General features: G+C 64.5%; 1 protein-coding gene across 1 annotated transcript in view; it reads right to left on the bottom strand.

The window, feature by feature from the left end:
• The window catches only part of HSPG2 (heparan sulfate proteoglycan 2), a 71,767-nt gene extending 59,157 nt beyond the window's left edge, over nt 1–12,610 (bottom strand). Inside the window, exons 1-3 of the mRNA XM_071575452.1 lie at nt 12,499–12,610; nt 3,112–3,241; nt 715–798 (exon numbers count right to left, since the gene is read on the bottom strand). Of these exons, the coding sequence (XP_071431553.1) occupies nt 715–798; nt 3,112–3,241; nt 12,499–12,558 (274 nt within the window). The 5' untranslated portion in view covers nt 12,559–12,610. The remainder of the gene's footprint in view (nt 1–714; nt 799–3,111; nt 3,242–12,498) is intronic.
• Between the last annotated feature and the right edge of the window lie 991 nt (nt 12,611–13,601).

Here is a 13,601-nt window from a genome sequence, read left to right as displayed (position 1 = left end):
CACCCCACCCAGATGTGTCCCCTCCCCAGATGTGTCCCCCCACCCAGATGTTTCCCCTCCCCAGATGTGGCCCCCTCCCCAGATGTGGCCCCCACCCAGATGTGTCCCCTCCCCAGATGTGTCCCCCCACCCAGATGTGTCCCCTCCCCAGATGTGTCCCCCCACCCAGATGTGTTCCCTCCCCCAGATGTGTCCCCCCACCCAGATGTGTCCCCCCACCCAGATGTGTCCCCCCACCCAGATGTGTCCCCTCCCCCCAGATGTGACCCCTCACCCAGATGTGTCCCCCCTCCCCAGATGTGTCCCCCTCCCTAGATGTGTCCCCCCACCCAGATGTGTCCCCTCCCCCAGATGTGTCCCCCCACCCAGATGTTTCCCCTCCCCAGATGTGTCCCTTCCCCAGATGTGACCCCCCCACGCAGATGTGTCCCCCTCCCAACATGTAGGATCTCCCCCCAAGAAAAGGCACAGGAGGAAGAAGAAAGTGGGGGTGCAGCAAAGAGGGGGGTCCCCCAAAAGTGTCACTTACTGATTGGGGGGTCGTCCTCGGGCTCGGCCACCACCATCCCCGCGGGCGCGGGGCGGGGCCCGGGCACTGCCCCCGAGGAGGAGGAGGAAGAGGAGGAAGAGGAGGATGAAGAGCAGACAGAGATTGAGAGCGGTGACAGCGGGTGACAGCCCGGGGACAGGTGCCACCCCGCAGTGTCCCCTTACCGGTGGGTGCCAGCCCGCTGCCAGGTGTCGAGGTGATGACTGTCGGCGGCCAGGGGACACCACTGCCATCCTCCCCGCTGCCATCTGCCATGGGCACACAGGGAGGGTGGCACTCGCCCGTGGGGACACCCACAGACAGTGACACCCACCCATGGGACACCCCGGAATGGTGACACCCACAACTGGGACACCCCAGAATGGTGACACCCACCCATGGGACACCCATGGACAGTGACACTCAGCCATGGGACACCCATGGACAGTGACACTCACCCATGGGACACCCCAGAATGGTGACACCCACCCATGGGACACCCAGGAGCAGTGACACCCACCCATGGGACACCCCGGAATGGTGACACGCACCCATGAGACACCCTAGAATGGTGACACCCACCCATGGGACACTCAGGAATGGTGACACCCACCCGTGGGACACCCTAGAATGGTGACACCCACCCATGGGACACCCAGGAGCAGTGACACCCACCCATGGGACACCCATGGACAGTGACACTCACCCATGGGACACCCAGGCATGGTGACACCCACAACTGGGACACCCCAGAATGGTGACACCCACCCATGGGACACTCAGGAATGGTGACACCCACCCGTGGGACACCCAGGAGCAGTGACACCCACCCATGGGACACTCAGGAATGGTGACACCCACCCGTGGGACACCCAGGAGCAGTGACACCCACCCATGGGACACCCAGGCATGGTGACACCCACAATTGGGACACCCCGGAATGGTGACACGCACCCATGGGACACCCTAGAATGGTGACACCCACCCATGGGACACTCAGGAATGGTGACACCCACCCGTGGGACACTCAGGAATGGTGACACCCACCCGTGGGACACCCACCCATGGGACATCCCGGAACAATGACACCCAGAAATGGTGACACCCACCCGTGGGACACCCAGAAGCAGTGACACCCATGAATGGTGACACCCACCCATAGGGCCATCCAGGAATGGTGACACCCACAAATGGTGATATCAATAAACAGTGACACCCATGAATGGTGACACTCACCTGAGGGGACACCCAGGAATGGTGACACCCACTCATGGGACACCCACCCACCCATGGGGGCACCCAGTGCCACATTTACCACCAGATGCCACCAGGTCCCAGTGCCAAATGCAATGGGGACAGTGTGGTGGCATCAGGGGGGCACCCACACATGGCATACACCCACCTGGTGACATCTTACTGCCCAATGCCACCATGTCCTGGTGCCATCTGCCATGGGGACAGCATGGTAGCACCCAGGGTGGCATCTACCCATGGTGACATCCACCCAGTGTGACACTCACCCTCCCAGTGCCACCCTAACACCAGCTGCTACCAAATCCTGGTGGCAACTGTGATGGGGACAGCACAAGTGGCACCTACTCACAGTGACACTCACCCACCCAGTGCCACCTTATCACAAGATGCCACCAGGTCCTGGTGCCAACTGCACTGAGGACTGAGTGGCATCCAGGGTGGCACCCACCCACAGTGACACCCACCCTGGTGACATTGACCCAGTGTCGCCTTGCCTCTAAATGCCACCAAGGCCAAATGCCACCTGCAGTGGAGGCAGCATGAGTGGTACCCAGGGTGGCACCCACTTCTGGTGACACCCATCCATGAGGGCAGTGACCCAAGGTGAACCCACCCACTGTGGCACCTGTAGCACCCAGTGCCACCAATGTCACCAGGTCCCGGTGCCATCCGTGATGGGGAGAGTGCAAGTGGCACCCACTCTCAGCAGCACCCAGCCAGGGTGACACCCACCCAGTGCCACCTTAATGGTGGATGACACCAAGTCCCAGTGCCACTTGCAATGGTGTGAGTGGCACCAACCAGTGGTGACACCCACCCACCTGGTGACACCCACTCATGTCACACCCACCCGGGGTGACATCCAGCCACAGGGACTCCCACCCTTGATGGCACCCAGTGCCACCTTAACACTGGATGCCACCAGGTCCTGGTACCATCCATAATGGGGACTATGTGAGTGACACCCATGGTGACACCCACCCATGGTGACACCCATACATGGTGACACTCACCCCTGGTGGCACCCACTGACCCAGTGCCACCTTAACACCGGATGCCACCAGGTACCAGTGCCATCTGTGCCGGGGACAATGTAAGTGACACCCAGGGTCACCCACTCCTGGTGACACCCACCTATGGGGACACTCAGCCCTGGTGGCACCCAGACACTCACAGCACCCAGTGCCACCTTACCACCCCATGCCACCAGGTCCCACTGCCATCTGCAATGGGGACAGTGCAAGTGGCACCAGAGGTGTCACCCAGTGCTGGAGACATTCCCACACAGTGACACCGCCGCTGGCACCACCACCACAGTGTCCCCTCACCTCCAGAGGCCACCAGGTCCTCGTCGTCAGAGAGGTGGCGGTAGAAGCGCCGTCCCCGCGTGTCCCCAACACGATCGGCCACCGTGTCCTCGGGGAAGGCGTCGGCCCAGCCGCGGGTACTGCGGGACACCTGGGGGACAGGGACACCATGGGACAGGGACACCGTGAGACAGGGACACCTGGGGGACAGGGACACCTGGGGGACAGGACACCACAGGACAGGGACACCTGGGGGACAGGGACATCAAGGGACAGGGACACCTGGGGGACAGGGACACCATGGGACAGGGACACCGTGAGACAGGGACACCTGGGGGACAGGACACCACAGGACAGGGACACCTGGGGGACAGGGACATCAAGGGACAGGGACACCTGGGGGACAGGGACACCATGGGACAGGGACACCTGGGGGACAGGGACATCAAGGGACAGGGACACCTGGGGGACAGGGACACCATGGGACAGGGACACCGTGAGACAGGGACACTGTGAGACAGGACACCACAGGACAGGGACACATGGGGGACAGGGACACGGTGAGACAGGGACACCTGGGGGACAGGGACACTGTGAGACAGGGACACCACAGGACAGGGACACCTGGTGGACAGGGACATCAAGGGACAGGGACACCTGGGGGACAGGGACACCATGGGACAGGGACACTGGGGGACAGGACACCTGGGGGACAGGGACACTGTGAGACAGGACACCACAGGACAGGGACACCTGGGGGACAGGGACATGGTGAGACAGGGACACCTGGGGGACAGGGACACCATGGGACAGGTTCATGTGGGGGACAGGGACACCATGGGACAGGGATACCTGGGGGACAGGGACACTGGGGGACAGGGACACTGTAAGACGGGAACACCTGGGGGACAGGGACACCATGGGACAGGGACATCAAGGGACAGGGCCACCCCTGGGACAGGGATACCATGGGAAGGGATACCACAGGACAGGACCACCATAGGACAAGGATACCCCTTGGGACAGTGCCACCATGGGACAAGGATACCCCTTGGGACAGTGCCACCATGAGCCACGGCCACCCCCGGGCCAGGCCACGTCACCCCGCGGGGGGGACAGGCGGGTGGGGGCGCGTGGCTGTGCGGTGGCGTCACCGCGGGGGAAAGGGGTGAGGTCATCGCACACCCACCGCATTCCCACCGCATTCCCACCGCATTCCCACCGCATTCCCGACGCGCACCGGCACACGCACCGGCACACACATGGACAGGCGTGGGGGCGGGCGCCAGGGTGCACACGTGTGTGTGCACTGACACGTGTGTGCACCACAACATGTGTGTGCACCGACACAGGATGTGTGTGTGCATCGTGACACGTGTGTGCACCGTGACATGTGTGTGCACTGACACAGGATGTGTGTGTGCACCGTGACATGTGTGTGCACTGACACAGGATGTGTGTGTGCATCATGACACGTGTATGCACCGTGACACGTGTGTGCACTGACACAGGATGTGTGTGTGCACCGACACGTGTGTGCACCAACATGTGTGTGCAGTGACACAGGATGTGTGTGTGCACCGACACGTGTGTGCACCGCAACATGTGTGTGCACCAACACAGGATGTGTGTGTGCACCGTGACATGTGTGTGCACCGTGACATGTGTGTGCACTGACACAGGATGTGTGTGTGCACCGTGACATGTGTGTGCACTGACACAGGATGTGTGTGTGCTCCGTGACACGTGTGTGCACTGACACAGGATGTGTGTGTGCACCGTGACATGTGTGTGCAGTGACACGGGACGTGTGTGTGCACTGACACAGGATGTGTGTGTGCACCGTGACACGTGTGTGCACCGTGACACGTGTGTGCAGTGACACGGGACGTGTGTGTGCACTGACACAGGATGTGTGTGTGCACCGTGACACGTGTGTGCACCGTGACATGTGTGTGCAGTGACATGTGTGTGCAGTGACACAGGATGTGTGTGTGCACCGACACGTGTGTGCACCGTGACACGTGTGTGCAGTGACACAGGATGTGTGTGTGCACCGACACGTGTGTGCATCGTGACACGTGTGTGCAGTGACACAGGATGCGTGTGCACACATGTTTGCACTGCTACACACATGAACCAGCAAGGGGATGGATGCACACACACGTTTACCCCACTACACACAAGCACTGACACGTGGTCATGCACATGTGTTTGCACCACTACATGCATGAACAGACACAGACACGTGTGTGCACACTGACACATGGCCGTACATGTTTGCACTGCCACACGCACGAGCTGACAGAGATGCATGTGCAGTGACACATGGATGTATACATGTTTGCACTGCCACATACATGAACTGACACAGGGATGTGTGTGCACAGTGGCACATGGATATACACGTGTTTGCACTGCCACATACATGAACTGACACAGGGATGCATGTGCAGTGACACATGGATGTATACATGTTTGCACTGCCACATACATGAACTGACACAGGGATGCATGTGCAGTGACACATGGATGTATACATGTTTGCACTGCCACATACATGAACTGACACAGGGATGTGTGTGCAGTGACACATGGATGTATACATGTTTGCACTGCCACGTACATGAACTGACACAGGGATGTGTGTGCACAGTGGCACATGGATATACACGTGTTTGCACTGCCACGTACATGAACTGACATAGGGATGTGTGTGCACAGTGGCACATGGATATACACGTGTTTGCACTGCCACATACATGAACTGACACAGGGATGTGTGTGCACAGTGGCACATGGATATACACGTGTTTGCACTGCCACGTACATGAACTGACATAGGGATGTGTGTGCACAGTGGCACATGGATATATACATGTTTGCACTGCCATATGCATGCATGGACATGGGGACACACGTGCACAATGACACATGGCCATACATGTGTTTTCACTGCCACATGCATGAACTGACACAGAGGTGTGTGTGCACAGTGACACGTGGCTGTGCACATACATTTGCACACTACACACATGTACCAACACCCAGAGACGTGTTCACGACCACCACGCACACAATGCTTGCACCACCACACGCATGAACCAACACGTGGACACGTGTGCACACTGACACAGGACTGTGCACACATGTCCGCACCGCCACATGTGCCAATCAGCACGGGGGCACGTTTGCACACTGATGTGCTTGTGCACACACATTTGCACCACCACACGTGTGCACCAACACAGGGACGTGTGTGGAGTGTGCACACCATGACAGTCACTGACACATGACTGTGCACACACATTTGTGCCCTGACACACACACACGTGTGCTCCAGCTGGGTGTGCCCTGGTGTGCCCATATGTCTGTCACACATGTGTACCCCAGCTAGATGTGCCCTGCTGCCCACAGGGCTGTCACACATATGTGCAGTGCTGTGAGTGCCCACAGGCTTGCCACACACGTGTGTGCAGTGCCCCGGTGCCCACAGGGCTCACACACGCGTGTGCCCCAGTGCCCTGGTGCCCACAGGGCTGTCACACGTGTGTGCAGTGCCGCGGGTGCCCACAGGACTGTCACATGCGTGTGCCCCAGTGCTCTGGTGCCCACAGGCCTGTCACACACGAGTACCCCAGTGCCCTGGTGCCCACAGGGCAGACACACGTGTGTGCGGTGCCGTGGGTGCCCACATGACAGTCACACGCATGTGCCCCAGTGACCTGGTGCCCACAGGGCTGTCACACATGTGTGCCCCAATGCCCTGGTGCCCACAGGGCTCACACACGTGTACCCCAGTACTCTGGTGCCCACGGGGCTGTCACATGTGTGTGCAGTGCCGCGGGTGCCCACAGGACAGTCACACACATGTGTCCCAGTGCCCCGGTGCGCACAGGGCTGTCACACACGTGTACCCCAGTGCCCCGGTGCGCACAGGGCTGTCACACACATGTGTGCCCCAGTGCCTTGGTGCCCACAGACCTGTCACACATGTGTGTCCCAGTGCCCTGGTGCCCACAGGGCTGTCACACATGTGTGTCCCAGTGCCCTGGTGTCCACAGGGCTGTCACACACGTGTACCCCAGTGCCCTGTTGCCCACAGGACAGTCACACGCATGTGTCCCAGTGCCTTGGTGCCCACAGGCCTGTCACACACATGTGTCCCAGTGCCCTGGTGCCCACAGGACTGATACACATGTGTGCACCAATGCCCTGGTGCCCACAGGACTGACACATGCATGTGCCCCAGTACTCTGGTGCCCACGGGGCTGTCACACATGTGTGCAGTGCCACAGGTGCACACAGGACTGACACATGCATGTGCCCCAGCGCTCTGGTGCCCACAGGGCTGCCACACGCGTGTGCCCCAGTGCCCTGGTGCCCACAGGACTGCCACACGCATGTGCCCCAGTGCCCTGGTGCCCACAGGGCTGTCACACAAATGTGTCCCAGTGCCTTGGTGCCCACAGGGCTGCCACACGCGTGTGCCCCAGTGCCCTGGTGCCCACAGGACTGCCACACGCATGTGTCCCAGTGCCCTGGTGCCCACAGGGCTCACACACGTGTACCCCAGCGCTCTGGTGCCCACAGGACTGTCACACGCATGTGCCCCAGTGCCCTGGTGCCCACAGGGCTGCCACACGCGGGTGCGGTGCCGCGGGTGCCCCCGCCCCGGCCCCGGCCAGGAATCCGTCGGGGCAGCACTTTGCTGTGCAAACAAGCACAAGGGGGATTAGGTGGCGCTGGGGGGGACGGGACACGGGGGGGACACGGGGAGGCCAAGGTGGGGCCACAAGGGGGGACACAGGGGATGCAGCCACAGTGGGGGCATCTGGCACCCCACAGGCTCGGGGGGGGGGACACCCCGTGGGTGCCATTCCAGCCCTGGCACGGGGAGAGCTCGTAATGAGCGTGTGGGTGCTCAGCCCCCAATCCCCACACATGTGGGTGCTCTGCCCCATGCTCCCCACACGTAATGAGTGTGTGGGTGCTCAGCCCCCAATCCCCACACATGTGGGTGCTCTGCCCCATGCTCCCCACACGTAATGAGTGTGTGGGTGCTCAGCCCCTGCTCCCCACACATGTGGGTGCTCTGCCCCATGCTCCCCACACGTAATGAGTGTGTGGGTGCTCAGCCCCCAATCCCCACACATGTGGGTGCTCAGCCCCTGATCCCCACACTTGCACCGAGTGTGTGGGTGCTCTGCCATCATCCCCACACACGTGCATTGAGCAGTGGGTGCTCAGCCCCATGTCCCCCAACATGCAATGAGGGTGTGGGAGCTCAACCATCTCCCCACACATGTGCTGAGCGAGTGGGTGCTCAGTCCCTGCTCCCCACACATGTGGGTGCTCTGCCCCATGCCCCCCACGTGTAATAACAGTGTGGGTGCTCTGCCTTCATCCCCACCCATGCCCTGACCCCGTGGGTGCTCAGCCCTTGTCCCCCCACCCACGCCCTGACCCCGTGGCTGCTCAGCCTCCGTTCCCCACCCTGTGGGTGCTCTGGAATTGTCCCCCCTCCCCGCCCCTGCGGGTGCCCATCCCCATCCCTGGCAGCGGCGGGACAGGGCATGGCATGGCGTGGCAGCCTCGTGTCCGGCGGTGTCCGGCGGTGTCGGGGCAGGGCTGGGGACAATCCCCCTCTCCGGTTACCGGAAGGCTCCCCGGCCCCCCCGGTCCCGCCGGGGCACCGCGCCCGGCCGGACGCCACGGCCCCGCCGCCGCCGCTCAGTTTTTCCATTCGCCGGCCCAAATCCTGCCCCGCACCCTGGGGAAAACTGGGGCGGGGGGAGCCTGAGGAAGAGGAGGGTGAGGAAGCACCACCCTGGCCCCCCTTCTGCTGCCAAAGTGCACCTCGCCCTGGGGGGGACACCTCAGCACCCCCCGGGCCGGGTGTGCCCCCTCCACTCTGGGTGTTGTCCCCCTGCCTCCAATTTGGATGTCACCCCACAAAAAACCGGGATGTGGCCTCTCAAATCTTGAAGTGCCCCCCAAATCTGGATGTGCCCCCCCTTTACTTCATCCGGGCGAGGAAGAGGAGGTGACGCAGCACAGGAATAATAACCGGGGGGGTTATTAATAGCCAACCCCCCTCCCCAGCTTATTGTTCCCCCAAGGTCGCGTTAAAAGGTGTTTCCCCCCCAGACAAACCGTCCTTCCCCTCCCGGGGGTGTCCCAGGACGGAGCCCCCCCCGGGCTGGGGGGGTCACCCCGGGGTTTGGGGGGGCTGCCAGCACAGCTGGCGGGATGCTGGTCCCTCGGGGGGTCCAGGCAGCTGCTCCCCCCCCTCCACTGCCGCCCCCGGGATTTGGGGGTGAAACAGCTGCGGGGTCAGAGTCACTCCGGGGGGGCCCCAAATATGCGCCCCCCCCCGCCGCATTCCTGCCCGCTCGCATTGCCTAATTTATCCTGAAAGGACTCGGGGTTGGGGGAGGAGCTGCTCTGGGGGGGGAAAGGGTTTGGGGGTGGGGACGGGTGTTTGAGGGGGTGAGACGGGTTTTTGGGGGGTGAGATGGGGTTTGGGGGGCGAAGATGGGGTTTTTCAGGGGGTGGGTTTTGGGGGGGTGATGGGTTTTGGGGGGGGGGATCATGATGGATTTTGGGAGGGGGGAAATGGTTTTTTGGGGGAGGGAGGTGGGTTGTTTGGGAGCTGAGGGGTGTGAGGAGGGAGGTGGGGTGTCTTTGGGGGGTAGGTGGGTTTTAGTGGGGGGAGATGGTTCTTTTTGGGGGTAGACTTTCTTGGAGGGGTTAACAGGGTTTTTTGGGGGCGTTAACATATTTTGGGGGGGATTATTAGTGGGGTTTTGGGGCGGGGGGGGGGGCCAGGCGTCCTGACAAGGACTCGGGCGCCCGAGCTGGCCTTCCTCACCCCCCTCCTCCTCCTCCTCCTCCCGGCCAGGCCATCTTTGGCGATGGGAAAGAGCCGAAGGCACGAGGCCACGTGCGCTGGGTGCCCTGGGGGTGCCCAAGTGCCCCCGAGTGCCCCCAGGTGTCCCCAAATGCCCCCAAGTGCCCCCAGGGGTGACAGGAGCCCCTCCCACCCCCCGCAGTGCGGGACCCCCAGAGCCGCCGTGTCCGTGCCCACCCGTGTGCCCACCCGTGTGCCCCCCACGCGAGTCCCGGAGCACACGAGTGTGCAAGGGCGCGTGTGCAAGGGGGGATGCCCGGGGGAGGGGGTGTGCTCGCACACGCGTGTGCGTGGGGTGTCCCCCCCCCTTTCCCCATCCCTTCCCCCCGGGCAGGGTGATCTTATCGCACATTCCTGCTTGGCTCTCCTCCCCCCTCACCCCAAATTAACCCTTCACAGCCCTGGGGGGGTGGCACCCCCAGCCCCCACCCCACGCCAACCCCTTCCGTGGGGTGCGTGGGAGGCCCCCTTGGATTTTCAGGGGCGTGGACCCCCCAGCATCCCGGCGAGGGGTGTTTTTGGGGTGCTCAGTCCCCAGATGCCCCCTGTCCCACAGCGGAATGGGGTGGGGGGGGGCTGTAACGTGGGGACCCCCCCTCGTCCCCAGCATCCCCCCCGGCCGTGGGTGGGAGCCCCACGGGGAGGGGGGGCCGTGCTGCCAGCATGGCCCTGAGCACAAGGCCCCCTCTGTTCTCCACCCCGGGCACCCGCCCAACCCCAAACCACCCCCTTGCCCACCCCCCACCCCTGGGGGCCCCCCCACATCGCCGGCACCCCCGCACCCCACTCAAAGAGACCCCCCCTTAAACAGGGAGAGCGCAGCCCCACGGCGCAAACCCGCCCTGCACCCCCCGGGCGGCACCCAGGGGTGTCACCCCCCACCCCCCCTGCGCCCCAGCAGGGTGGGGACACCCCCGGGGGCGCCCCCAGACGCAGCGCCCCCCCCGGGGGGTATTTTGGGACGGTTATTTTTAGGGTGACCGGCGCCACCATCACCCTTTAAATTTAGCTGGGGCGGGGGATGGGGGGGGGGGGCTGAGGGGGTGGGGGACAGCACCCCAAAAGCAGGATGAGCCCCTATGGGTGACCCCCACCCAGGGCAGGGCGGGGCGGGGGGGGAAGGGAGGGCTGGACCCCCATGGGTGGCTTTGGGGGTGATGGGAACCACCCCCACCCTGGCGTCCTGGGGGACCCCAAATCCCTGAGGGGACAGGGTGGAGTGATGGGGACCCTTCCACACTGGGGACCCCCATCGGGGTCATGGGGGACCCCAGTTCTGTGGGGACACAGGGAGGGGGGACCCCACGTGCCACCAGTCCCTGGGGGACCCCAAGTCCCAGGGGACACGCAGGGAGACCCCACTCAGCCCAGGGTCATGGGGGACCCCAATTCCCAGACGGGACAGAGTGTGGGGAAGGGAAGCCCACCCTTCCTTGGGGGGGACCCCCCAATTCTCAGATGGGACAGGGCGGGCCCCAGGGTCCCCACATGACCCCGGTACGGGGGGGGGGGGGGGGAGCCCCCAGTTCTTGTAGAGCGAGACAGGGGGTCAGGAACCCCCCGGGATAGGGGGGACACCCCAATCCCTTAAGGAACGGGAACCCCCACGTCTCCTTGGTGTCCAGGGGACCCCAATTCCCTGGGAACCCTGGGATCCCCCCACCCCCTCTGCACACGTGGAGGGACACCCCAATTCCCCCAGCGGCTGGAGCACAACGCTGGGCCCCCCGAGGCTGGGGGGGACCCCAATTCCCTTCAGGCACAACTCCCCCAAATCCTTTAGGGGACCCCAATTCCCCCAAGGAACCCCAAATCCTTCAAGGGACACCAACTCCTCATCTCCTACAAGGACACCCAACTCCGGGGTGGGGGGAGGTCTCAACTCCTCTCGGGGACCCCAACCCCTTTAGGGCACCCCAACTCCGTGGTATCCAACTCCTTTAAGGGATCCCAAAATCTTGGTGGGACCCCAACTCCTTGAGGAGCCCCAAGTCCTTTCGAGGATCCCAAATCCACAGGGGACTCCCAACTCCTTTTTGGAATCCCCACTCTGGGGACCCCAACTCCTGTAGGGGACCCCAACTCCTACAAGAAATCCCAGCTCCAGGCACCCCAATTCCATTAGGGGATTCCAGTTCCGCGGGGGGACCCCAACTCCTTCAAGGGGCCCCAACTCCTTTAAGACACCCCAAATCAGCGGTGGGGAGACCTCAACTCCTTTAGGGGACTCCAACTCTTTCAGGGGTCTCCAGCTCCTTCACGGGACCCCAACTCCGCAGGGGAATCCCAACTCCTTTAAGAGACCCCAACTCCACGACAGAGTTCCCCAAAGCCTTTCGGAGCCTCCAACTCCCTTAGGGGGCCCCAACTTCTTTCGGATCCCCCAACTCCTCCGGGGGACCCCAAATGAGGGGCCCCCAACTCCTCCACGGGATCTCCCAGCTCGGCGGGGGCACCCCCAGCCCGCGGCCCGCGGCGCCCCCGGCCCCACTCACCCCCAGGAGGGTCCCGAGCAGCAGGAGGGTCCCCAGCGCCGCCGGGCCCCGCCGCCCCATCGCGCTCCGGCCCCGCTCCGGCCCCGCCGCGATCGCTCCGGCCGCTCCGCTGGTGCCGCCGCCGCCGCCCCGGGGCCGCCCCGCCCCCCGCGCCCCTCCCGCCCCCAAAACCCCCCCGAGCCGCGGGGCGGGGCCAGAGAGAGCGCGGGGCACGGGGGGCACCGGGGAGGGGCACGGGGGGCACGGGGGGCACGGGGGAGGGGCACGGGGGGGCATGGAGGGGCACGGGGGAGGGGCACGAGGGGGCACGGGGGGCACCGGGGAGGGGCACGGGGGGGGCATGGGGGGCACGGGGAAGGGGCACGGGGGGGCATGGAGGGGCACGGGGGGCACGGGGGAGGGGCACGAGGGGGCACGGGGGGCACCGGGGAGGGGCACGGGAGGGCATGGGGGGCACGGGGGGCACGGGGGAGGGGCACGGGGGGGGCATGGGGAGCACGGGAGAGGGGCACGGGGGGGCATGGAGGGGCACGGGGGGCACGGGGAGGGGCACGGGGGGGCATGGGGGGCACGAGGGGCACGGGGAAGGGGCACGGGGGGGCATGGGGGGCACGGGGGGCACGGGGGAGGGGCACGGGGGGGGCATGGGGAGCACGGGAGAGGGGCACGGGGGGGCATGGAGGGGCACGGGGGGCACGGGGAGGGGCACGGGGGGGCATGGGGGACACGAGGGGCACGGGGAAGGGGCACGGGGGGGCATGGGGGGCACGGGGGGCACGGGGGGGCATGGGGGAGCACGGGAGAGGGGCATGGGGGGGCACGGGGGGGGTATGGGGGGGCACGGGGGGCACGGGGAAGGGTCACGGGGGGGCGTGGGGGGGCACGGGGGAGGAGCACGGGGGAGGAGCACGGGGGGCACGGGGAAGGGGCACGAGGGGGCACGGGGGGCACCGGGGAGGGGCACGGGGGGCACGGGGGGCACGGGGGGGCATGGGGGGCACGGGGGGAGGGGCACGGGGGGCACGGGGGGCACGGGGGAGGGGCACGGGGGGGCACGGGAGAGAGGCACGGGGGGGCACGGGGGGGGCATGGGGGGCACGGGT

Source organism: Pithys albifrons, chromosome 22 (assembly GCF_047495875.1).
Source record: "Pithys albifrons albifrons isolate INPA30051 chromosome 22, PitAlb_v1, whole genome shotgun sequence".
Taxonomy (NCBI): Eukaryota; Metazoa; Chordata; class Aves; order Passeriformes; family Thamnophilidae; genus Pithys; species Pithys albifrons.
Note: the sequence above shows the minus strand (reverse complement) of the source record. Positions and strands in the feature narration are given on the sequence as shown.